This window comes from Chinchilla lanigera, unplaced genomic scaffold (genome assembly GCF_000276665.1).
Source record: "Chinchilla lanigera isolate Chin_1 unplaced genomic scaffold, ChiLan1.0 scaffold00013, whole genome shotgun sequence".
Classification (NCBI taxonomy): Eukaryota; Metazoa; Chordata; class Mammalia; order Rodentia; family Chinchillidae; genus Chinchilla; species Chinchilla lanigera.
In genome coordinates, this window is record NW_004955414.1 from 8,854,982 (window position 1) to 8,881,402 (window position 26,421).

The 26,421-nt window shown below is 38.6% G+C and overlaps 1 protein-coding gene across 16 annotated transcripts in view; it reads left to right on the forward strand.

The window, feature by feature from the left end:
• Nucleotides 1-26,421, forward strand: part of Dlg2 (discs, large homolog 2 (Drosophila)) — a 1,924,417-nt gene that overhangs the window by 1,607,734 nt on the left and 290,262 nt on the right. For 12 of the 16 annotated variants that reach the window (XM_013511774.1, XM_013511776.1, XM_005379786.2 and 9 more), the window contains one exon: nucleotides 21,119-21,221. In XM_013511774.1, the coding sequence (XP_013367228.1) occupies nucleotides 21,119-21,221 (103 nt within the window). The other 4 variants (XM_013511785.1, XM_013511784.1, XM_013511786.1 and 1 more) reach the window with 4 other exon arrangements.

Below are 26,421 nucleotides of genomic sequence, written 5' to 3' on the forward strand. Positions count from 1 at the left end.
CTTAATGTCCCTTCCCCCATTTCCCAAGGCTAAAATTGGCACATTAAACTCACATTTCAACCTTCTGAAACTACTCTGAAAAACAGTACCAGGAAAATTTATTTTATGATTTCTTCCTTAATCGAAAAAGCAAAAGCATTGAATTTTACACATTAAATATATTTTTGCCAGTAAATCCCAAAAAAAATTTTTAGAATTTGTATAACATTCGCATGTAAAAATATAAAATTAAAATCTGCTTTTAGTGTTAATCAGTAGTGGTATAAGGTCAAAGCAAATAAGGATGCCATTTTTCTAGCTCAAGACAAATATTGTCAATTGCGTGAGGTTCAACCTAATATGGATTTATATGTCTATATAAATCCTCATAGATGTCGTGATCCTAGGACTGCAATAGAAAGTAGCATGAAAGGAATCTTCAGAGAGTTCAGGCCACAAAAGCAAACCTCAGTGGTTTACTCATTTGAAAAGGATATTTAAACACAGCAAAAATGTTTTTCAATTTATTGTATTAAAAGCAGCACCTACTATTCAATGGGTAGGTTTCCATACCCATTATTTTATTCAGTCCTCAATATGTCAACCCTGCAAACCTTCCACTTCATGGAAATACAGAATTAAAATTGCAAACCATTTCTGTGAATAAACTCCGTGTTCTTTCCTTTCTACTCGTGTCATTGAGTAAAGCAAAACTTAAAAAAAAATAAAGATAAGCAAGTTCTCTGAACGGCAATACCAATTATCATCAGCACTTGATGTTACATATTGATTGAGTTCTTTGCATAGAATTTTTAAATTTTCTACAATTAGGCCATTGAGATGAAATCCTGATAAAAGATCTTTTTCTTGAACATGAGCTACTCAAGAACAGAGGCTGGAAAAAAAAAAAAAACAGAGGTTGTATCTGTGTACCCTTGGGACATAGCACAGAACCTGAAATATGATAAATCCAAATCCAAATAAATGCTTCTAGAATTAGTGATAAATGATTTTTACAGTGGGAGAAGGCAGAATAGGTACATAGCTTTTTGGAGCATTAAACATCTTAGAACATATATGTATTTTTAAACTACAAAACAGAGTCACAGAATTGTAACTGAAAAAAACTGAGATTGCTTAGCATGAGGGGATTCCATTTTTTTGTTTGTTCATAAATGAAGAAATTAAAACACAAATTTCTATAGCTAAGTGGTGACAGAAACTAGAGCCAGATCTATGACCATTCTGGAAAATACATTAATCCTTGGATTCTGCCACCTATCAGGATTTAAAGGGCTATTCTAAAATACTGTGTTAGGGGCTGGGGGTTTAGCTCAGCGGCAAAGCACCTGCCTGGCAAGCGCAAGGTCGTGAGTTCAGTTCCCGGTACCGGAGAAAAAACAAAAAATAAAATAAAATAAAATAGTGTATTATCCTACATTATTTATATTTTAAAATATAAGATATATACATATATGTGTATCTGATTATATACGTATGCAGATAAAGAATTACTGCACCATTTGCATTCTTTACAGAAATATTTCCTTGTCTCTGTTGCTCATAGCGCTTGATAGAAGTCAATGTTAGCCAGAAATTTCTAGATGTCAGAAGAGAGCCTCTAACTTAAATGATAAAGTTCAGAAGCATTGAGTCAGTTCTTTGATATGTAGCAGGGCTCTCCATTAGACAGAAACAAATGAATTTTTAAAAATGTTTTAAAGTACCCCCAGGGCACTATAAATCCTAGGGAGCTTTTCCAGAAGTCTAGATTTTAAAAAGCTTTAATTTAAGGCTTATGCTTGAGTTCGAATCACAGAGCATTACATAAAAACAACACAGCCTAAGATAGCATTTCAAAATGCTAGTTCAGATAATTTTGCTATTTTAGTTTTCCAAGAGCAAGCTCCGCTGATTTGCCTATATTTGAGAACTAACCTGACATTTTTATTGCACTGATGATGGAATTAGAATATTTTTTATTAATTTAAGTATGAAGCTCTCACAACAAGTCAGTTTAGATTTCAGGTGGAGTGTATTTCCAAAAATTAAGTGGCAAACATAGTCAGTAGTAGGCTGTGTGCCCAGTACAGCAGGAGAAATGAACCCCAGAAGAGCAGCAGGAAAGTGCAGGCAGATCGGTCCGAGGGAGGGGTGGGGGAAGAGATCAGCGGCAGGAGGAGGGAACTCAGCTCAGCTGCAGAGTTCCTTCTGCAGGTAAAGAAAGGGAAGTGAAGAGAACGGCGACAGATCAAAAGAGGATCACAGAGGTGAGATACGGGGTCGGTGGCGGGGAGCAGGGGGCCAGGGGAGAGAAGAAAGCAGTGTCTGGGGATGAAGGGACACTTCCTTTGCGTGACAGCGTACCTGGTAAATTTTCCAGGTGTATGTGTTTGCAAAAAAGAAAACAATACGAAAGGAAGTTGCGTGCAGTGCTAACTTGAACAAGGCAAAGATAGAGGAGAGAGATTTTTAAAGAATCCAGAACTTCATGCCTGGTTTCTGTGGAATTCCCAGAGCCGAAAACAGAAAGAGCTGCTCATGTGCATTTTATTTGATACGGGTAACTATCAGTGCGGTCGATGGAGCTTGAGAATGCCAGGTCCCTGGTTTCAGGCAGCCTCCCCTGCTTCTTGTTGACTGCATGCTTGTCGGTCTCACAAGACGTGGCAGAGCCTGCAGCCTGTCAGCTCCTGCAGCCAGCGCTCCCTAGGACTGGTCCCGGTGAGAGTGAAGTTCAGTTCAAGGAGGGAGCAGGGTAAGGAGGCGCTGGACTGGGTCACAGAATATTAAAAGGGTCTGACATTAAGGTGCTCTGGGGGATTGTTGTGCTCTCTGTAATGCCCAAAATGGCAAAGCTGCTCAGGGGCTCTGGCCCCTCCACTGGCCAGTTGAGTCTGAAGGAAGCAGCCCCGGAGACCAGCCGCAACATGTCTGAAGAGCTTGTTTATAGGGGTGGAAAGGCAACGTGACCCGCAGCGAGGACAAGCACTAGCAAGAGCTTAGGTCTGCTGTTTAGAGAAAGGAGGGAAGAGTTAGCTCAGCAGTGCATGGGAGCATGAGTGGCCGTCGGAGACTGGAGTGTCACCTTCAGACCTGAAGCAGGAAACAGCAAATATTGTCAGAGAAAAGGAAGAACAATATAAGAAAGGACACTCTGTATCACACAGACAGGAGCCCTCATCCTAGCTCAGTAAGTTTGGAGGCGTGTAGCCTCTATGCCTCAGTTCCCTCATGTTAAAAGTTGCCTTTAGGAAAAGCCTCAGGGGCCTTAGCAATAACAAGATTGGCACAGTACACTCTTGCTTAATATTTGATTGCTAGTATTATCTTCGTTAAATAACCTGCTTCCTAGTTTAAATTTCTTGTCATAGTTGGGGGAGAGCCATATGGCTAGACATCACCTCACTTTTTCCTCCCTCTCCCCCATTCTCCTGGTTCTCTTTCTTCCCCTTGCTCCCACTATTTACTGAGCATGTACTCTGTGTCAGGAATGGAGCCGTGGCAGTGGACTTGATTTCTTGATATTGTTCTCTAGTTACAGCGTTGTGCCTTTACAGCTCTGTTCACATTCGGAGCTCCAGCAAACAACCACGGAAACTAACACTTTGCTGGAGAGTTGTTTTCTGTAGGGAGCAGCGTCTGTAGGCTAAATTGGGAGGGCTGGAAAGAGGGAATTGGTTAGTAATTAGAAAAATTAGAAAAGATTTAAATGACTGAAAATACCTCCCTGCCTGTGTAAATGGAGATTTCTCTGATGCTTACAGTATCCACTTGGGACTGACTGATGGTAAAATGCTGAGCGCAGCCTTAGCTGCTCCATGAAGTCCTGGTATATGCTCAAGGGAACGCAGGAGCGATAAAGAAGCAGTTTCAGAAAGTGGCCATTCATGCTCACCCTTCTTGTTTTACAGAGTTTGCCTTTTCCAAAATGTTTTATATTGATTCTGTTGCTTCTTCTGCTTTTTCCAAGGTCCAGAAACTTTATAAAATCATTGCCTCTTAGAGTTAAGGCTTTGTATAGTGTGGCCTACTTAATAGGTCTCAAAAGATGGAAAGTTCAAGATGGCGTGTTCAACGTAGAAGTCTGTACCCTTTAGGGAAGGTTGGTTGCCTCCTTTGCAGGCGTCTGTATACCTTCCCATTAGCACTCCTCAGCTCTCTTTTCTAGTTTGTCATCTTTTTATTATCACATAGTAGAATTGCCCACCAAGTCACTGTGACCTAGTTAATAATGTGCTTGTAGAGGAACAAGCCTCTGTGAACCATACTTTTTCTTAGAACAGAGGAAGAGTTTCATTGAGCACATGTGATTGTAATCACCCTCAAAAACAATGTGTGAGGAAGGCAATTTCTGCTATACCCCAGGAATACAAGACGACAAAAACAGTGCTGTAAACCCCATAAAGCTTGCAGTCTAGTGCAGTGGTGAGGAACCTCTTACTTTCAGTGATACAAACAGCCCTCCGTGGCATGCATGCCACACATTTGCCACGACTGGTGTAGTGGGTGATATTTACTCATAAAAGACTTGTTTGCTTGTCTACTTGTTCGTTTCAGTACTGAATACTGTACTCAGTGTCTTGTGCATGCCAGGCAAGCATTCTAACACTGAGCTACATCCTCAGACCTTTTTATTTTGAGATGGAGATTGCTAAATTCTTCAGGCTTACTCTGAATTTGCAAACCTCCTGCCTCATCCTCCTTACTAGATGGGATCACATGCCTGACTACCAATTTAAATGGAAAAAGAGAGCAAATCACAGAACACTGTGTGCTATACAATTTATCATTTTAAGCAATATGTATGGAGATAGGTACGTGTTTTTGCACCTCTATATGTTCCCGCACTTACATGTACCAGGCATGTACTGGACATTTGGAATAAAGATGGGGCTATGCATACATGTGCAGAGAAAATATACAGGAGCTGTAGGCTTATTACCAGTGGTTACTTGGAGGTTAGGGTAGAAGGAAGATGTTCACAATCTCCCTGCTATCTTTTGTATTGTTTTAACTACTTAAAATGAGTGCATTCCTTTTTATGTTTGAAAACATACACTAAAGCACTAAGGGAAGAACAAAAACTCATGTAATGCTGCCGGGTGGTGAGGTTGGTGGCCCAAGTGAGTGACATTAGACTGTCAGGGTTACAGTAGAACTTGGCCAGCACGTGAGAGATGGGCAAGATTTAAGGAAATTCTGGGAAAACAAATGCAGATCAGGGAGGGGAAAGAGACCCATACAGAGTAAACCTGGGATAGGGATACGCATGAAGCTTCTGCCTGAAGCAGAGTTTGCTTAGGAGAGATGTGAAATGCAGGGCTCTAAACACGAACATTATCACCTGGACCCTGACCAGCAATTTCATTCCCTGGGTCTAAGTCACCCCACCTGTAAGACGAGCGAGTGGACATGATTGACTCAAGCTTTCCCCCATCACAGAAGTCTGTGCTCTTGAGACGAGAGAGCGCTGTGGCAAGAAGCATGTAATGGAAACTTTGCATATGAGCACAGGAAATTTTCATATAACCAAGAAGTCTTGAGAAGCGCAGAGAATATGAATATCTGTGCCATGTAAAATGTAAGCAGCAGTGTCGAGAAAAATAGAACAATGTAATAAACAAGGTGACCATCCATGTAATGAGAGTAGAAAATGAGAGAGGGGAGGAGAGAGGTAGATTAGAGGAAAACAAAACAATTAGAAGTAATGACTCTGGAGCCAGGTGTGGGGAAGCATGCCTGTAATCCCAGCCCTCTCACAGGCTTATGTAACAGGAGCCTGAGTCGAGCACATCCTGGGCAACTTAGTGACTTAGCAAGACCCTGTCTCAAAAGAAAAAATAAGAAGGGTTGAGGATATAGCTCAGTGCGAGGTTTCAATCTCCAATACTGAAAATCAGTAGTAATGACTAATAATATCATAAGTCAGAAGTGACTCGCAGAGTAAGCCTTCTTCACAGGAGCAAACTGCAGCAAAATAATTGTTTCATTTGAACATAATCAATAGATGCTTTAAAAATTGGAGAGTAAATGTTTATTGAAAGAAGTGATATTGACATGGCTTCAAAAATTGCATCTCAGATTTGTTATTTAATAACAGAAAAGTTGCCTTTAAAATGAAGATGTGATTTTTTGAACCAAATAACCAAACAGCACCACCAGTGGGGAGGCAGTTTCATATTTTAGCCTCCCATGGCCATGCAGTAGAAAAGTACGTAGTAGTCACATTTTGCTAAAAATGTTTGATCAGGAAGAAACACTCGTGTAAATCCAACATGTGAAATAGTTTATAAGCATCTGGCCTCAAGTGCTTTTAAAAAGTCACTGCCCTTACAATGGATAATTGATTAAGTACAGTATATTGAATCACCTAGTTTGTTTTCTTTGGTATAATGATACCTTGCTGACGTTCCCTGTGTGTACAAGTCAGGAACTTTTACATCTTGATGAAACTCATAACTGAAACTATGCTTTGAATTTTCTGTAAATTTTTCAAAATAAATAGAAAAAGAGTGATGCTTAGGTCTAAGGCAGCAAATTAGAAAGATAAACCAGATGAGGGAGCACCTGGGAGCCTGCTGCAGGACAGTCACAAGCTAAAGTCCCAGCTTTGCAGATTAGTGAGATTCTGTCACAAAAATTTTTTTTAAAAATGTAAAACATCTAGAGATGTAGTTCAGTGATAGAGTGGTTCTGGATTCATTCCCAGTACAAAAAAGGGCCAGGGGAAAGAAAATTAAGAAACAAAAGCATTTTGAAAGGAAAGTAGAATAAATCATATTTCAACAGTAGTGTCAAAACAATTTGATTTTCAGCATTTTCCCTACTCTTGACATGACTAATGAAGCAACTGAAGACAGAGAATTTAAGAGCTTCACTGTTTGCCTGAAGTCAGAAAACCCATTTGCTAGGAGCTTTTAAATAAAGAGAGGATTTTACTTTGAGGCAAAGAATTAGAAAAAAATGTCAGTATATAATTATGGGAAACAGATGACAAGTTACATATCAGCCTAAACACAAAGAATGTTATTATACTGAGAAATTATGATGAAACAGACATTTCATGAGTCCTGAGTGCAGTAGCCAGTGTTTGGGTTTTGCATTAATGCATTTTGACCAAGATAATTCCACTGGAACCTTCTCCCTGTTCAAGCCATGAGATGCCTTAGGAATGCACCATTTGACAGGAATGTCTCTAGAGATAGTTTCACTTCTGTTAAAAGTGATTTTAGAGTTCATGAGGCAGGTCAAACGAACATGAAAAAGTAAGCAAGAACCTCTTTCACCTACATTACAGTCTCATTAATTCAGATTATATTATTAAAATCTAACCAATTAGTGAATAGTATTGCCTTCAAATCAGTATACTATTGAAACCAATTCCTTGTTAATAATATTTAGTCAAGAATCTAGCCACCTGGACTTATTTTAACAAAATTCACTTGAAATTGGGATATTTGTATGAATAATGGTGTAGGTCCAGTGTTTCTTTCGGCGGGTGCTATTACATTTCTAGCAAGACACTTCACTGTTTATGACAGCTGGCAGGATGTTTACCATGCCTAAACTTCTCACCTTTGCACAGTTAAAACCTAATTCTAATCCTCAACTCTGACTTTTTAAGAAGAAATACTACCCCCCATGCACACTCCCATACTTTTTTTTTTTTTTTTAGAAATAAAAGGAGGAAAATACTAACAGATCGACAACGTTTTACAAAATAGCAAAGGATCAGTACAGACATTACAGAGTTACAAACAGAGTAGTAGGGAATTAACAATGCTTATTGTATTACATATTGATATCTTCAATGTAGTTTCTCATGAAAACACATATAGACATACAAAGCTAATCAACCAATGCCTCACTGACAGTTTCTTTCAGCACACACTCCCATACTTAACTGAGAATGATTGTCAGATTCTCAGGGTGAGCTGTTGCTTTCTCCTCCAGCGTATTTCCCAAAATTTGTACAATAACTGTTACATAAAAGACATACAGTAAATATTATTGAGTGGATAATTATAATATTTGAAAATCTGATTAGGACTGCCTGTCATAGAAACATTACTGAGTTTTTAATCTGCCTGTGTAGATCTTCTTGTTTCTTAAGGTCAAAGGAATGTGAACTTTAAATTCAGTAGTCAAAACTATTTCTTGCATAACTTTTAGCATGTTATGACGATACATTTTCATTTAAAAATTTTGCAGATACTATTGCAAGCTATAAGATGAAGTGTAATCTCTTGGACTCTTCAGCATTTCTCCCCGCTCCAGCCACAATACCAGAGGTCCTCGAAGCATCTATTAGCATTTGGTTTTGTGACTTCTCAGGCATTCTATGGTCATATATTCTTTCAAAAGGTGGGGGGCAGTGTAAACACTTCTGCAACCTGCTTTTCTTTAACTTAGCAATATATCATAGATATGTTTGAGTTCAAGAATATTAGGCACTTTAGTCTTCTATAGCTATATAACTTTAATAGCTATATAACTTACAGTTAATGGCTATATAACTCTACAGTATTCCATTACATGATGCTTCATAATCATAATTGATTTACTAGATTTCCGATTGATGGTATTTTAAGAAGAGATTAATTTAGAACTACTTTAATGTCATAAACCAGAAAAAAACTAAGTTTAGAAAACAGTGCACTCGCAACTGTTTTGTAATAGAAAATGCCCCTGCCCCTGCCCCTGCCACCAGTATACTTGAGTCTGTTTGTTGCCCAGGTAATAGCTCCTGTTCCGGTTCTGGTTGCTTCTGTCTCCTAGAAACAGCTGGTCACTGTGATGCATAACTGGTCACTGTGATGCATATTGTGAGAACCAATCCCTAATTGACATGCCATTCTGCCTTTGCACTTCCTGCTTGCTTATCTCTTATAAGCCCTAGACCACCAGAGATCAGGGCCTGATATTCTGGGAATGATCCTGATCAGTGCCCATTGACATAAATAAATCTGCCTCCAAATCCTGGATTTTTTTTGGTGTTTCTGCTTACCGTTGCAGAAATGGAGAGCCTATTAACCAAATTCAGAAAGTTGCTATTATTACCACCAACTATTAAGGAAAGGGTTTCTGCTTCAGACTGATCCTGACTTTTGAGGTTCTGATAGCCTGGAAACACATGCACTTTCATCTCAGCAGGAATGTTTGGGGGGTGAGATGAAAGGCCAGAAAGCAGATTTCTGAGAGAACACTTTGATCTCCCACCCCACTATTTGACCTTCTGCCTGAGTAGCGTGAGTGCCTACGTGATGTAGAAGTGGGTAATTCCTTACTAGCAGTGTTTTCTAGGGCATTAAGATATGGGGTGGTGTCTTCAAAGATAACTCCATTATAATACCTGTAGGCTTACAACCTCCTGAGACACTAGTATTTACAGAAATCCTCCACAAAGCAAAAAATTCCAAAGCCCTGGAGTGAGGACAGTTTGATGTGGGTTATACAGATCACTGTTTCACGTCACATTTCCTCCCAACTATGTCTTAAAAGGAGTTCCCCCAGCCATCCTGCCAAGTCCTAACTGGTGATATTGCTCCTAAGGGCCAGTTTGTTAACTAGGAAAGTCCCAAGACAACTTGAGACTGAAATCAAATGCAGCATAAAGGGCTGGTGAAAGAACAGAGGAAAACAAGGAGCTGCATCACCCTGAGACAGTCCACACCCGATTGATCAGTGGGCTCTGCCTTCAAAGAGTGTGTCTCAGTGAGTACAGTTCATCAACTATTCTCCCTCTAGATGACAGAGTCCTTCTGGAAGTGGCTCTAATCAGTAACTGGCTCACAAAGGTACAGTAACCAATAAATTTTGATGATTTAAATAATGTGACCTAATAGTTACAATCATCCATTAATTTGAGGAATATTACTGAATATCTATGTAGCATTCTCCAAAAGGGCTTGGAGGTAAAAGAGACAAAGTTCTTTACAGATAGGTTTTTTTCTAGGGTCAGATCAAGAAAATATCAAACTGACCTAAATTCTGTAAGAAATAAAAGAAAGATATGTTAAGGACAGGCTGGGAGGCTACTATAAATGGGGCAGCAAGCAAAGTACTGTCTGAGGAACTGGCATGTAAGATGAGATGTGAAAATAAGGGGTCAAATGTGGAAGGGCCAGGGTCGAAGTTTGGTCAGAGGGACTGCTTGGTAGGAAGGCCCCAGGGCAGGCAGGAACTTGCACTGGGATAAGACAGAGCGAAGACCTTTGTTGCAGAGAAGAGGGAGGAAGGCACAGGGGGCTCTGAGTCAGAATCACGGGGATTGGCAGAAGTCAACGTAAGGAGCTCTAATTTCACCCAAAGTATAACAAGCAGCCAATGGAGAGATCTGATACACATTTTGAGAAAAAACATTCTGGTTGCTGAGTGGACCATGGATACAGGAGGTGCTGGGCAACCACAGTGAGACCAGGAAAATTAATCAAGTAGCTACTGCCTAATCCTGGGAGAGATCATGGGTTGTCTAGAGGAGCTGGTGCAATTGGAGAAGAGTAGATGGAATTGAAATCCATTTTGGAGCTAGAGCGAGGAAACAACCTAACGGATTACATAGAGGTGGGAGCCAGGGATAGAGCTAAGGCTTATGGGTGAGTGGTTGAAAGGGTAGATGGTTATCAGTATTAAAGTATTTGCTGAAAGTGAGAAAATTCCCCAGAAATAGGTTAAAGAGAAGATTAAGTTTGATCTTGATCCTGATGACTTTGAAAGTCTTACACATCCAAATAAAGATGGCAAAGAAGAAAATGGAATTACAAACCTAGAGTTAAGATTTGTATTCTATAAACTGATATAAATAAGATCTATTATTTATATATTAGTTATTACAGTTTTGACTGATTTTCTTACATATTCTCATAGGGATCGTTGTCATTCAAAATGCATGAATCCTAAAAATTATTTTTGTTGCATCTTGGCCTATCATAAGCTGCACTTGGGAAAGCAAAATTATATATTGTTTTCAATTATAGGCTCTAAAGTAATCAGCCCTCAACAGATACCCTTGGTGAGCCAACACAGTTTTAAACTTTAAAAAAATAAAAATAAAAACTGTATGCCCATTTTTGCATCAGCAAGCCAAATTTAAAGTGGATGTGAATGTTTAACTGCTCGGGTAGGTAAATATCCAATATCAATTTTTTCATTTTGCCCGCGTTCCAAGATTCTAGTCCTGAGCTCTCCTGCAGCTCTTGACAGGAATGTTATCACTCTCCACCCAGTGCGACAGCCTGCAGGAGAAGGGAACTTAATTAGAAATTTCCACTTCAAATACAATTTATAGTTCACTCAATCTGAAACATGCCCGAGGATATTTTAAAAATTTGATGTTAAATGAACTGTTTGTTTTTCTCTAGTTGTCATCAAAATACATACTAAGCACAGAATATATTTGTTTATTAAGCACTGGAAGGGACCTCAGAGATTTAGCATGAAGCTCTTCAAGAAAGAGTCCCCGGAGAGATAAAGGACTTTCAAAAGTTGAGTAAGCTAGCAGCAGAATGAGGACTCCTAGTTCCTCGGCTGGTGCTGTGCCGTGCTCCGTGCTGCCTTCCTCAGGGCCTACAGCCCTAGTGCTTCTCTTGGTCCGCTGATCTTGTATTTCAGAATTTTACAAAGTGCAGGTAATCCACTTTCTTTGTGTTAAGAGAGGGGCTGATAACAGCTGATAATTACCTATCTTTCTGTGCTCCAAGCAGTGTTTACTAATCTAACTTCATGCAAATTCTAGGAAGTGGCTAATCAGAGCATCCCCATTTGGACCACAAGTCTGTGTCTGATTGGGGTACTGACCTTAGTAATAGAAAAAACTTCAGACGATTACTAACACAGACTAACATTTTCTGACTGCCTGAAAAGCTGGAGACTTTGAAGTCAATGTGACTCAGGCAAAATAAATTATCCCCTCTTCCAAACTCAGTCCCCATCCTGTGTTCCCCTCTTGATTAATGGTATCATTGCCTCCCTAATCATTTTTAAAAATTTTGACACTTTTCTCATCTCTTATTTCCAATCTGTCTAACACTACAAACATTATTTAAACTATGGTTGGCTCCCAGAAGTATTTGAAGGAAAAATCTATGCAGCACCTCCCTGTATGTGGTCTCTAGTCTGAGCCCATCACCCAACTAAATTCTATTCCTGTTTTCCTAAGTTAAGCCTTCACCTTTTATCATTTGTGATACTGCAATGGTCTCCCACGGAGTTCTTCAACCCTAGCTTTCCACTGTTGTCAGGGTTATTCTTCAAACACGGGTCAAATTATGTCACATGCCCTTGTGAAACCCTTCCTCTGCTCTTATGACTAAGCTCCTTACCCTGTCATTCCAAGGCCACTCCTGCTCTGGCCCATTTCCTTTCCCCTTCCCCAGCCACCCTAGACTCCCCACAACTCAAGAACACATGGGATATTTGTAGTTCCCCTGCATTCTCCACATGTATGTGATAAGGACTACTAAATAAGTGAGAATGTTTTTATTATATTTGTTTATGTCTCACCTTATTCAGTAAGAAGTGTGAGGTGGGAAAACCCCTTCACTAGCTGTAAAACACTTTTCAGGTGTTATTCTTACACCATGCAAACCATTAATTTACAACTTCTAGGCCCCTAGAGATGGTGGGGCACAGAGACTCCATTTTCCAGAGTGGCTCTTTGATGAGCCCTAGAAAGTTAGTGGCAGAGTTAGCAGTGGAACCCAAACTGCCACTCCACTCCATCATGTCCCCTCAGAAAAGTGAAAAAAAAGCTTGGTTCTTTCTTGTTCTTCTTGAGAAAAAAATGGGGGCCTTTCAGATTTACTTACTATACTGGTAATAGGTCTGATCATTTTACTACCCATAGTATGTCTGAATAAAGGAGAAATACTCATAGTTTGGATTCTGTCCCAGTTTCAACCCTATTACCCCTTGCCATATTCCAGCCAGACCCCCAACTGTGAAGTAATTTGCCTGAAACAGCCCTGTGTGTTCTGCGCCTCACTAATTTTAATTGAAATCTAGTGCTAATTATCTAGCCCCGTCCCTCTAGGTCACTTCTTTGTATTTTTTCCCAACTAATAATTGGTTAAATTTGTAGTTCTGAGCCATTCTTATCTCACTCCTATTTCTAGTGTCCTACCAAATCTATTCTTTGATTTCATTACTACTGATAAAGCCATTTTGAAGTTTTGATTTCATGGATAACGGATATGCTATAATACAATAGCAAGCATTTACTGAGTACCTGTTAGGTGCCAAGTATTATGGTAAGGTCATTATTTGCATTTTCTCTAATCATCCTGACAACAACCTAGCAAAGTAGAAATGAGTATTTTCTGGGGTATATGAGAAAACTAGAACTCAAAGAAGTTAAGCAGTTTACTCAAGGTCCTAGAGTGGTAAACACAGGGACCAAGATTTGACTCTTGGCCTTCCCGAGTCTAAACGCAGTGTTCCTCCCAGGCCACACTTCCAGAGGAGGCAGATGACGTTATCTGTGACAGGAAGCAGCAGCAGTCACAGCATTGGTATTGCCTTGTGACAAACATCTCCAAAAGGATCAGTCTCACCCTAGTCTCAGAGCAGGGCTGGCTGTAAGCACATGATTCCTGTACTCTCTCTCACTGTCAGCTCTCCTAGGATGTAGGAGTAGTGGTAAAGTAACTTTTCTCAACCTTAAGCTGAAGAGTAGCTCCTCATTACCATAAAAATTAAACTAAAAATTCATTGAAACAGCTTAACGTGCCACCTACCAGCAGCCCCTTAACAGCAGGACTGTGTCAAGGCTAGCAATGTAGTCTCCTAAGGCTAGACTGCCTGGGTTTAAGGCTTGCTTTTGCCATGCATTAGCAATGTAACCTTGAACAAGTTATTTAATCTGTGCCCCAGTTTGCACCTTTGTAAAAGGGAGATTCTGATGTATTCCATGTCACAGAGCTGTTGTAAATGTTAAAAGAATTGCCAGACGTGGTGGTGTGCACACCTGTAATTCCAGCACTCGGGAGGCTGAGGCAGGAGGATCATTGTGAGTTTGAGGCCAGCCTGGGCTACAAAGTGAGCTCCAGGCCAGCCTGAACTGCATAGTGAGACCCTGTCTCAAAAAGACAAACAAAAAGGTTAAAATAACTTTCATATATGAAATACTTAGGAGAATCCGTGGTGCAGATTAAGTGCTGTGCACGTGCGAGCTACCATCACCATTATCATCCTCATCACCTTTATTTCTTTTGTCTCCTCGCTCACCTCTTTCCTATACTCATTCCTTCCCTAGAAGCTACTTGCTACTCCAGATACCCTCAGCGCTTTCTCATCTCCTGACCTTTATACGTGCCCTCTCTTGTTCCTCTGCTTCTACCTGATTCCATCACTCTGTGAGAACTGCCACACACAGAATTGCCTGGCTAATTCATTCAGATTCCATCTCAGGGGCCGGTCCTCCAGAAGACCTCCTCATGCCTCCTCACACCCTAGTAGGGGCACCTTCTCTGGCGCCCATAACATTCTGGCTTTACCTATTGCAACACTTAAATTATGTGTTCACCTGTCACTGTCTCCACTGAACAGAAAATTGCTTCACAATCATTTTGTGTCACTCTTCCCTTAAACTGGACTCTAAAATGGATATTTTTAAAGAAAACCAAAAAGTTATGTCAGGAGAATATTTACCTCTAGGTACTATAATAGGTACACATTAAACAGTAGTAGCCATACAGTGAGCATCCTTCTTGCTATTCTTGACCTCACATATGCTTAGTTGAGTCTCTCGTGAGGTATTAAGTGATGCCAAGATGCTAGAAATAACACCCCAAGAGATACCTGAAAATAGAATGGACAGATTAGGAGAGAGAAAGTTCCATGTCATTGGAGGCATGCAAGTGGAAACGAATAGGATTCAGCTCAAAAAATAGACAGAGAAGAGAGTGAGATGGGATTAGTTAACCTAGAAAAGAAAAAAAAAAACTACCTTTAACTATTAGACACAGAATAAACAATACTGTTCTATGAGCCATTGGAGGGCAGAACTGGAACAAAAAGGTGGAAATTTCCAGGAAGATTTAACACAAAGAACTGTTTTTTAATCCCTAAAACTGACCCCAAATGGAGTGAATTTCTCTGAAAAAGTGAAGAGTTCTTCATCAGTGTGAAGCCAGCCTCACATAGAGTTTAGAGTGTTTCCCTGGGCTAAAGCAGTGAGAGGACACTGCTCACTCACTTTCATATGCACCTACTCACTTCTTTGGCTGTTATGCACCTACTGTTTGCAAGGTACCATGCCAGGGACACTCAAGTTCTAATAAACTGAACTACTTAAAGGAATTCACCAGCACATACATTCCTCAAATCAGTTGAAGCTGAGTCAAGAAGTTTTTCAGGTAGGGAAGAGTTGAGAAAATATGTTTTAGTTATTTTCAGTATTAACTGTTTTAATTGTACGCACTTGTGAGGCACACTGAAGATCATGTGGTACATATATGCAACAGCACGTGCAAACATGAAGAAATGGCAGAGTCAGACAAATGAAAAAGGTTCAGCATGGTGAGGACAAGAATGAGCAGGTACACATCAGGATGAAAGATGGTAAAATTCCCTGACTTTGATATCATCCATTCCATAAGAGTAAGAAATAGACAGATATATCCAGAGAGCTGTCATTTCTTTGGGGATCCCAGTGACTGAAGTAGCAAACATAATGCTCACTTAAGAAAAGAAAAAGATTGGCCTTGGGCATGTGCCACTATTCATCCTCACGTAAATATCTTTTTTAAAAAATTAACTGGAAATTAACGAAGCACTCACATTTCTATTTAACACCAAGAGGGTTGTGAAAAAGGATCTCAAAACAAATAGAATTTAAGCATTTTAATCTAGTAAGAGATATATACATAAATGAGTACTGGTAGGTGGGATTTTTCTGGGCTTCTCAATACCTTTTACCTTATCCCTACCTAATTAGTACTATGAGCTGGCCTATAATGTCTAGACCAAGCTGTTCTGGACCATTGTAGAACAGACAGTTCCACAACCCAGGCACCTGCTCATGGTAAATTTCAGAATTGGACTCTTCTAGACAATGGCTCCAAGAGGTAAACAGGATATTAAAGGAAGGTTGGTAGGAATTGATAGTTAAGAGTTCAGGAGTTTTAAACTGTCTTAAATCTTCAACCTCTTTCCATTGTTTAATCCTGTTAGTGACTCTGAGCTCAATTTCTTTATCTATAAAATGGGAGAATTAATCCCAGCCTTCTGAGGATTGAATGTTTAAATATCTCCTATATCTATGCCTGAGTCAATTAATGTTTACAATGATTATTATTATTAGTGCTTCAAAAATCCATGCTTCAAGAATAGAACTCCTCTTAAACAGAACTTTGAGAATCCATGCATCCAGAAGAGAGAATTCAAACAGAAGCAAAAAAAGAAGAAAAAAGAAATAATAACCGTATGAGATTTGCCATACATGGCATTTTAAAATGTCATATCAATGATGTAAACTGTGAATACTTCTGAAAATGTTACTTAAGCAAAATTTACTGATAAAAACTCAAATCTCAGAGATAGAAATAAAAATTAAAACCACCCTGAAAACTTTGGAAGGCTGAAAGAGTGTGCTCACTAAAACTAAGAGGAAAGTCAGCAATGACAAGCAAAATGTGATATCATCCAGGTTAACAATAGCAACAAATGCAGATACCCAGGTAGGATTAGGCATAAACCGAACAAGATTTAGTTTAGTTATGCCTGGTCTAGAGGAAAAGAAGCAAATGCACACATTGGGGCACATCTGCTGCAGTAGAAAGAACCCTGGCTGGGCCATAGGTGACCTGGGCTGTAACTCTGAAATGATTTGGACCAGTTCTGTGGTGATCATCTCTAACTGTTTTAGTTGCTGGATAGACACGTTTCTAAGACTCTTCTAATGCATAAATTCTTTGTTCCTTGAAAAAAATGAAATAATTCATTCTATATTGGTTAATTTCCACCAGAGTTTTTTAACATCACTTATATTCACAGCTCTTCAAAAACTATGAACAATAATAGATACTATTTGAATGTATGTCAGTAACTACAACAAGCCTGGTAGTCATTTTAGAGGCATCGTACTCATTTTATAGGTAAGAATGCTGAGATTCAAGAAAGTGAAGTGACTTTCCCCAGTTACCCAGAAATAACTGATAGACCTGATATTCAAGTATAGTTCTCTATGATTCCATATCTTTTTTTCCTTCCCACTTTTTAATGCACTTTTCCTAGAGCATTAAATGGGAAAATTCAGAGTGTGACTAGGATGAAAGATGTAGAAATTTTATTCTAGAATGAAATGATTCAAGGCAGGTGTGGGAGCTCATGTCTATAATCCCAGCACTGAAGAGTCTGAGGCAAAAGAATCACTGCAAGTTTGAGGCCAGCCTGGGCTCCACAGTGAGGCTGAGGCCAACCTGAACTACAAAGCAAGACCTATCTTCAATAAATAGATGAGTGATGGTTGGATGGATGGGTGGATGGATAGATAGATAGACAGGTAGATAGATAGATAGATAGATAGATAGATAGATAGATAGATAGATAGAAAGAAAAAGAAAGAAATTCCAAAGACAGTGGCTATTCCCTGGATTCTCACATCAAACATCAAAATATATTCCAGTGGATTAAAGAGTATATGGATAAAAATTAAACTATGGTCAAACTATTGTGCAAATTAGTTAAATATATTGAAGAGGAAAAGATGAAACAAGACTTTAAAACAAAAAAATTATAAGTATGGCTCTAAAAATATTTTAAAATGCTCTGTGGCAACAAAGAATATACAAGCTGGATGTGGTGGTGCATGCTTGTAATCCCAGCACTTGGAAGGCTGAAGCAGGAGGATTATCACAAATTTGAGGCCAGCCTGAGCTACCAAGTGAGTTCAAGGCCGGCCTGAACTTCACAGTAAAACCCTGTCTCAAAAAGACAAAGACAAAAAGAAAAAAGAACACACGATGAAAGTTAAAATAAAAAGTACAATAATATGAGTAATAAACCAAGAAGGATATTTGTAAAAGTTATCTAAAATGGGGTACTAATATTTTAAATAGCCAGATAAATTTTATTTTTTTTTTTTGGTTTTTCTCCGGTACTGGGAACCAAACTCGTGACCTTGAGCTTGCCAGGCAGGCGCTTTGCCACTGAGCTAAATCCCCAGCCCCCCGATAAATTTTAGAAGAATGAAATAAAGTAGACAAAATAAAAGAACATTTTATATAGAAGTTTAAATAACCAATGAGCATATAAAAAATGCTTTACTTCATAATGGAAGAAATACAAAATTTAAAAATACAATTGTCTACTTATCAAAATGGAAAGGCTCAAAGGTTAAGGTATATGCAATTACGGTAAGAGTATAAAATCATATATTACTTGTGGGAGCATAAATTAATCCTATCTTGTTGGTGGTAGTTTAGCAAAGACTATCAAAATTTTATTCTCATTTTCTTTATTAAACCAGCTTACTTGTAGATGTTATTTATTATAGCATTGGTATTAATAGCAAAATACTGAAGCAATATCACTGGCCATGTACTGCTAAAATGTAAATAATTTTACATTGAATACTAAGGTACTCCACAGCTGCTGAAAAGAATTTGATCACTGCATTAAAGAGCAGTGATGTATAATAGTGAGAAAAATCAAGGTATAAAACATTGTAAGTAATATCTTATTCAAGTAAAAATTAAAATTCTACATTTGAGAAACCAGCTTATATTTGTAAAAAAATAATGACTAGTATATAGAAGAAGTCATCAACATGGTTACCTTTTCAGACACTAATCAGAGGTGGGGAGCCTTTTATTTTTATGCTTTTTATGCTTTTCTACTGTTTTAATTTTTTAAAATATTCAGTTATGTGCATATATCAATTTTGCTTTTCTTTTCTTTTTTTTTTTTTTTTCTGCTACCAGGAATCGAACTCATGACCTTGAGCTTGTCAGGCAGGCACTGTGCCGCTGAGCTAAATCCCCAATCCCAATTTTGCTTTTCATATCAACTCATTTATGTTATCTGGTAAATGACATTATGCCCTTTTTGTTTTCTTCTTAGTAGTTTCAACATGTTTAACTAGTAAATACTCATTTTCAAATGCATACTATCAATTTAAAAGAAATTAATAATGTATATACCCTTTGACCTAGGAAGTCTATTTCCAGGGAATTTACTTTTCACAAAGATATTCACAAATGTTTCTAGTAAGCAAAACAGGAAAGCAAAACATCAATAAGGATCTCACTAAACACACTGGAACTTTCACACCATGGACTATTAAGGTCCCATTAAAATGTAGGGAGGTGTGAGCTTGTATGAAAGATATCCATATTTATATAGTTAAATGGAAAATAATTAAAAGTTGAATATATGACATCTCCTGCTTAATAAAAATCAAATACTGTATTAAAATACAGATGTTGAAAGAGCAGAAGTGGGGCGCATGCTTGCATGCACTGATGATGCATTTCCAAGGAGCAGACACGAAAACGGGGACCACTGGAAGTGGGGTTGGGAAGGAGACTTTTACCTTCTCCCTTTGTACCTTTTGGGACAGAATTTATCCACCATGATCATTTTTTAACAAATAGATGATCTAATTGCTTGATGAGAGAAAAAATAATTTGACACATGAAGGTGCACACTTCAGCTTCCTATTGGCGAGGGTTTGGATAGAATTGCCTTTCCATTTTCCTCTGCCTACACGGTCACACCTCTGACTGAGTGCATAGCCTAGACAGTCTTTGAAATGACTGTCCTTGACCATCAAGCACATTGGGAATTTTAGAGTTCATAGAGCCTCCAGCCCCATGCAGTCTAACTGTTCCTTCCCTCTGAGATAGGAGAAAATTGAGATTCAGAAAGGGAAAATGACAGCCAGCTAGTCGGTGGCCAGCCACACGAGGTTACCTCAGTGGACTTCCCGTCATTACTGCATGATCCATACTTGCAGGAAAGACTTTACCAGGATAGAAAGTCAGGGAAGAGGGAAGCAAAACTATAAAAGCACATAAGGAAACTTAAACAAAATTGTTATGACAGGGCCAGGATAAAAATAGAAGATTACTGATGTTCCAAGAGAAGAAACAAAGTGGTAAGCCCCACACCCACCTGCCGCTCCGTGTCACAGTCAAGGAGGATCGAAGGAGGTAAAATAAGGTGATCCATTGTATGTGTAAGTTAGCGGATCAGTTCTTTCATTCTCTCATGGGCCATAGCAACCACCTGAATTATGATACCATCTGTAAAAGTCTAGTTCTTTGTAGGTAAAATGCTGGCCTAAGGAGAGATGCTTCTGAGGGTTTTGTCTTGTTTCCCACCTCCTGATCGACCCCCTCCTGTGGCAGACATAGAGCACATAGCAATTATATTGTATAGACTTAGACTGAACTAACTCAAAAAAGATGTTAGTTTTGCTTCTTACTAAATCATAGATGATTTTTTTTATCTTGGCAATTTGGAGCTTGTTTTCAGATGGTCTGTTTCTCTTTCAGTACAGCCCTTATAATGGGAGTTTGCAATGATAAAATAAACTCCACGCACAATTTTTTCATTTTGTCAGGATCCATTATGGAATTTTGCATATGAAATGGGGCAGTCAGGTTTATTTTGGAACAGGGCTTAGGGCTGTCTCACCAAGCTCTGTGTGATAGGCCAAGGCAGAGCAAAGAGCAGCGTTTGGCAGAGAGCCAGCCCCATGCCTCCAGTGTCCCCAGAACCTCATCTGAATACATTAATCTGTCAGCACTTACTTGTCTGTGTACGTTACACGTGTCTCTCTTCATTATCCTGTTTTCCCTCAAATTTTGAAAGCCCTAATCTACCCCCAAAATCTGGAAAACTCACAGGGGCTTATTAAATGCGTGTATTAAAGTGCCAGTGAACATGGATGGATAAAAATGTTTCCAGCCTTGTAAGAATATACCACAAACACCACGGGATAATATTTCATCTCTTCTATCTAAAAGTCATCAATTCTGTACGATGAAAATTGTTAAGCTAAGAAGCACATGAAGTATAAAGGGTTTGAGGATATAAGACATATTCTTAGACAGTCTGTGAATTTTCAGAAGTTCTTTTCCTCTATCAAAATGAAGGTAATACACCTGAGATTTTCTGATTTCCTCTCTTTTAGGTGAATGGCATTGATCTCCGTGGAGCGTCCCATGAACAGGCAGCTGCCGCATTAAAGGGGGCTGGACAGACAGTGACCATTATAGCACAATATCAACCTGAAGGTCAGTCAGAACCCAAAACTTAACACCGTTCTGATCTGTCTGTGTGTGAATGTGTACCTGACATTACTGACCATCTTTGTTAACCATAGTCACAGCTAAATGTCTTAAAACTAACTATGGTGAAAATTAACAGCTCGTATTCAATGAACATGAGACTTTGTTATCACTAGTCTTCCAGGAAAACATCAGGCAGTTAGAAAGGCCACTGTGATGATAAGAATTCAAGTGAACAGCATCCAGCATCAACTTTATTTTATTTTGGTTAAAAATGCCTACTCTAAAAACCATTAAGATATAGGACACAAGGGGGAAAAGTTTCATCTACAGAAATAGACCATTAAGGTAGATCACATTCTCTCTGTGGCATTAACATAACTCATTATCATTAACGTGGCTTTAGATGTCCCCTGTAGCCCCACTTTTCTGCTATACTTCTCCTTGTTCTGAATAAATCACCATAAGCACTAAGACTTGGCAATATCATTATGATCGATTGGGTTAGTAACTGAAAATTTGAAGAGGTATCCTAAATTAGATTTGCTGTATTCTGCTTTTTGGTTTATTTAAACATCTGTTTCTGTGATCAGAATCAGGTTGATGAGAAAACCGGGTTGTTAACTATTGTGTAGCTTGTATCTCAGCAAATTCATGGATTGAATGGATTGTGTGGATTTTTCATTTGCTAGTGAAACATACCTAAGGCACAAAGGTGGGCTAAACTTTGTGCCAAAAAAACAGGAATATTGCTTTTGTGTATAAGAAATGCAGTTAATTTTCTTTAATCTGCATGGCTAGCAGAGTATTATGCAGCTAGCTGGACATAAGAGTACACAGTGTTATCAAGGAAGAGGGTCTGTGCGTGTGGGTACAGAATGATGGGCCATTTCAAATGATTCTTTGTTAACTTCTTTGGTCTGTTGTTTGGAAGACTGAGATTTGTGTCTTGCTTGTGGCAGGTTAGGTTTTATCATTAATGTTGGCTGATGCACAAAGCATGAACAAAATACTTTCTCCAACATGTGTTTTGGGTGTTACTTTCACTGGTGCTGACTTTAGAATGAGAATTGGCAAGTAAGTTACATAAAACTTCTTATAAATGTTTTGTCCCTTTGGCCTATGCCAACTATGCCAGAGAGCTGATGAAGAGGGGTTTTGTGATGATCAAAGATGAAGGATGATGTACCCAGGCACTATCTCTTCCCAGAGAGTTTGGGGAAGTCTTTTTGCTTCTTAAATATTAGCTGAATTTGTTTTCTAAAAGAAGTAAATATCTCCAAAGCCACCTATTAAAAAACAGAAAATGAAAAGCTCTGAGGTACCACAATTTGATTAACAAATTCTAAGTCATACAGAGTAAGAATGTTTTAATGGGAACCTTCCATTATCTTTATAGCAGTTTTCCTTCCATCTCAAACTGTATTCCCTCTGCCATGCCCTGCAATGTGTCATAAATGTCCCTGTTCTCCCATTTCTGAAAATTTCAAATAATTCTGCAGGCTGATAAGATGACTAGAACTACAGTTATACCACTTAGAAACGTTTAGAAATTATCAAGTATTTAAATAATCTTTTGCAGAATGATTTCAAGCTTTAAAGATCATGAAGATAAACATCTTCTAGTTCTATCAGCATCAATCATCATCTCTTCACTGGAGTGTCCTTACAGCTTGGTTTCCTTGAAGCAATATACTTAATTTGAATAATATGGTGTACTTTATCAAGATGCCTATTCAATAAATGTTTTATAAATCATATAAATTGACTTTTCAAGTACTTCTAAAGAAACCTGCAAATAACTACAAAAAGCTTCTTTCAAAGTGCCAAGGTACAGATTGGATTCACAGAATGACTTCCCTGTTTTAGTGGTCTAACTGTGGTCTAATTTGTCACAGATTCAAATCAATCAGAAGTGTGATGATAGCAACATGAAACGATCAGTTTTATTCTCCCCTTTGCGAATTTTATGTAACCAAGCCTTAACTGAACTATTATTTGGAATGGAAAGCTGATTGGATTTTTGTTTTGGTCACTTAGAGACATTTAAATTGTAAAATATCTTTAGGAAACAATGACCAATTTACCGTTTAAATAAGTGAGATAAGTATGTTTTGACATTCCATTAGAAAATTCTCACTCGGTCTTTTGTTTGCACCAGCATTGTAATGGATCGAACTATTACAGCAAGTTAGCCTTAGCAAAAAAATAGTATGGCAGCTCTTTCAAGATCGGTGAGAACTAGGCTTCCAGGAAATATATTTTTCAGTCACATGTACCTGCTTTATTGGAATTCGGTGTGTTTCTCAATGTTACTAGATATTAGACATTTCCTTCCACCCCAAGTAATGTAGCATATTTGTCTTCCAGGAGTTTTTTATTCTACTGAGAACAGACTTAGTAGCGATCAGTGCCCTGTGCCATACAACCAACTCTTATGGTAATAACACTACCTCTAAGAATTATGAAACTTCAGAGAAAGCATAGGCCAATAGCACGCAGAACAGTGAAGTAGTACAGTGCTTCATGGGAATGTGGGAATGGAGGCAGACCTTAAACGTCAGTGAGATTTCTTTTTCAGAAGAAAGGGAGAAAATATGTTGCCGAACTATAAGACTGAGAGCTTTGTGCACACAGACACCATCCCTACATTTTGTTCATTGATAGATGTCCGGTGTTGTAATTGGTATGGCTTGAAGAGTTGCTGAACTAATGGATAAAACTTCATCATGCTTCGTATTGAAGTGTCCACTCCAAGGGAATTGAAGACTGAAGGGATTTTTAAATTTTGCTTACTTGCACTCTTCACTTTTGCTTCAAAGACAGAAAAGAATTGCTAAATAAGTATGTTGCAAAATATGAAGCTTTCCAACTGTGTTTTTCATAGTGCTTAGCACATTTCTGAAATAATTATTATGAGCTATAATTATTATAATTTAGCAATAAATGTCTGCTTTGGCAACTTTCACTCAGCAAAGTGGAACCAAAGATATTATACCCACTTCTGTGCTTACACTGAGCTTAGTCCTAGTTGTCTGCATTACTCTATCCATCATCCGCCTTATTCATGTGTAGTTCAAGACAGTAGAACCAAAGCCAATTTGAAGAATCTCACACAGTTCTTCTCTCTGGTAATGTGACTGCTACTGACTTTTACCATACTATTGAATTCAATTGGGTCATGTTCTTGCTTTGAAATTAACATGTGTTTCATTAACAAGAAGAAAATCATGAAGTTGTTTTCTTTTCTTAAAGATCATATATCTGATACTTCAGGAATAATTCCATTATCCACTACAGGAAGCTAAAGCTTTAATCACCTATATTCATTGTCTGAATTTATTCCAGTAGCACTTCACACAAAGCAACATAATCACACGCACACACACACACACACACACACACACACACACACAGCCTTTTGCTTTCCTGCCCTTTCCCAGCCCTTTTTCTCATTGCTTTTAAAATTATCTTTCTGAGGTATTAGTCACAGAATTCTTTCCCTTCCCCAACTTTTCCCAGCCACCTTCCATGCTTTCTCCATGCCCATCCTGCTACCCATACTGCGGCACCCTTTCCACGTCCCCTGCTGCAGGAGCCCATGCCCTGCTCCTATGCTTGCTCCCAAGCTGTACTTCCCTTGTAGATTTCTCTGCTGGGATTTGATGTGCTCCCTTTACACTTGTAGGGTTCCTATTCATCTTGAGGGTCTACAGATTCAGTGGCATTACCAAGCCATCTGTAACCTACTCAGTTACACTGACTGATTCTGAGCTCCCTATACATGATTCAAACACCCGCTGTGTCCCTTTCTGCTTTGCACTTTTTTCACTCTAGTGACCGCCTAGACAGCAAGGACCATGTTATCTCTTGTGTTAATTTGCTCAATACAAATGTAACCGCATTTTATTAACTAATATCCTATTGGGCCTGAGAATACTCAGCAGCAGAGCTTGTGGCTGCAGCATTTATCCCTGGATAACTTGTAGAGACAGTCTTATCCTTACTCCCAAAGGTAGCCACAAAATACTGCACATTTGTTATTTTTTTCACATCACTATAGTGTATTGATAGTCCTTGGAAACAAAAGACGTCATTCTGTCTATGGCATTCTAGTAGTCCTGTGTCCATCTACAAAATATAGTGATTCTTGATAATGGTGAAAAATTAAATTAATGCTGGCAGCAAGCTGGAATTTTTTTCTAAATGGAATTAATAATTGTTGATTGAGTATTTCTTTGTTTTAGAAGTGTGATATGATATTTTCAGTGTAATGGTGAATAAATATGAACATGGTGCTTAAGAAATGTTTGCTGAATAATACTGAATGAACGGCCTACACAGAGAGGTGGTAACTGCATCCCCAACTGGACATTTGATGTTGATACAGTTCTTATATGGAACCATTTCAAAATTTGCTACAAAATCATTAGCAACTCTAGTACATAAACTTCCTTCCTCCAGCATTCCACAGAAGCTATAGCTATTGCTTTGTAACCTGGCACAAAAATATGATTAATGGACTAATTATTTTGTGGAGGGGGGTGCTGGGTACTGAGCTGTGCTCCATCCCCATCCTATTTTGTTGTTTGAGACAGCATCTCACAAGTGAGTAAGTTGCCCAGACCAGGCTCACACCTGCCACCATCCTGCCTCAGCCTCCCAGAGTGCTGCGGTTACAGGAGTGTGACACCATAATGACCACTTACAGTTTTTAAACTTCTGAAAATCTATTTTGATACCATTGATGAATTAAGAAGACATTGATGACAACCTAGTTATACATTCCTCTTAAAGCATCTAATGCAGAATTCTCCTGGCTAATAAGCGCAAGGCAAGCATTCAGAGTATTTGTTGCCTTCTCACTTATATAAAAACAACTAAAAGATAAAGATTAAACATAAAAATATTTAGTGTGCGATCACTGACTTGAGTTGAAGTAATAAACCACCAGATATTCTTTTGGAGAATTATGTGAACAATAAAAAATGACTGAATAAAGTACAGAATAGCAACAATTCCCAATCTGTCTCTATGGAAAAAAATCAATATCTCTTTACCTTTAATTTGACTCCTCAAAGCATTTTTGTAGACACTGCAGGAGCTTGAGAGTGCCTGTAGATAGGAAAGAGAGACCATGGTAATCTGCAAGCAGGTAGTCTCCACTTGAGTAGGCACTGGAGGGATCTGATTTCCTCTACTCTTT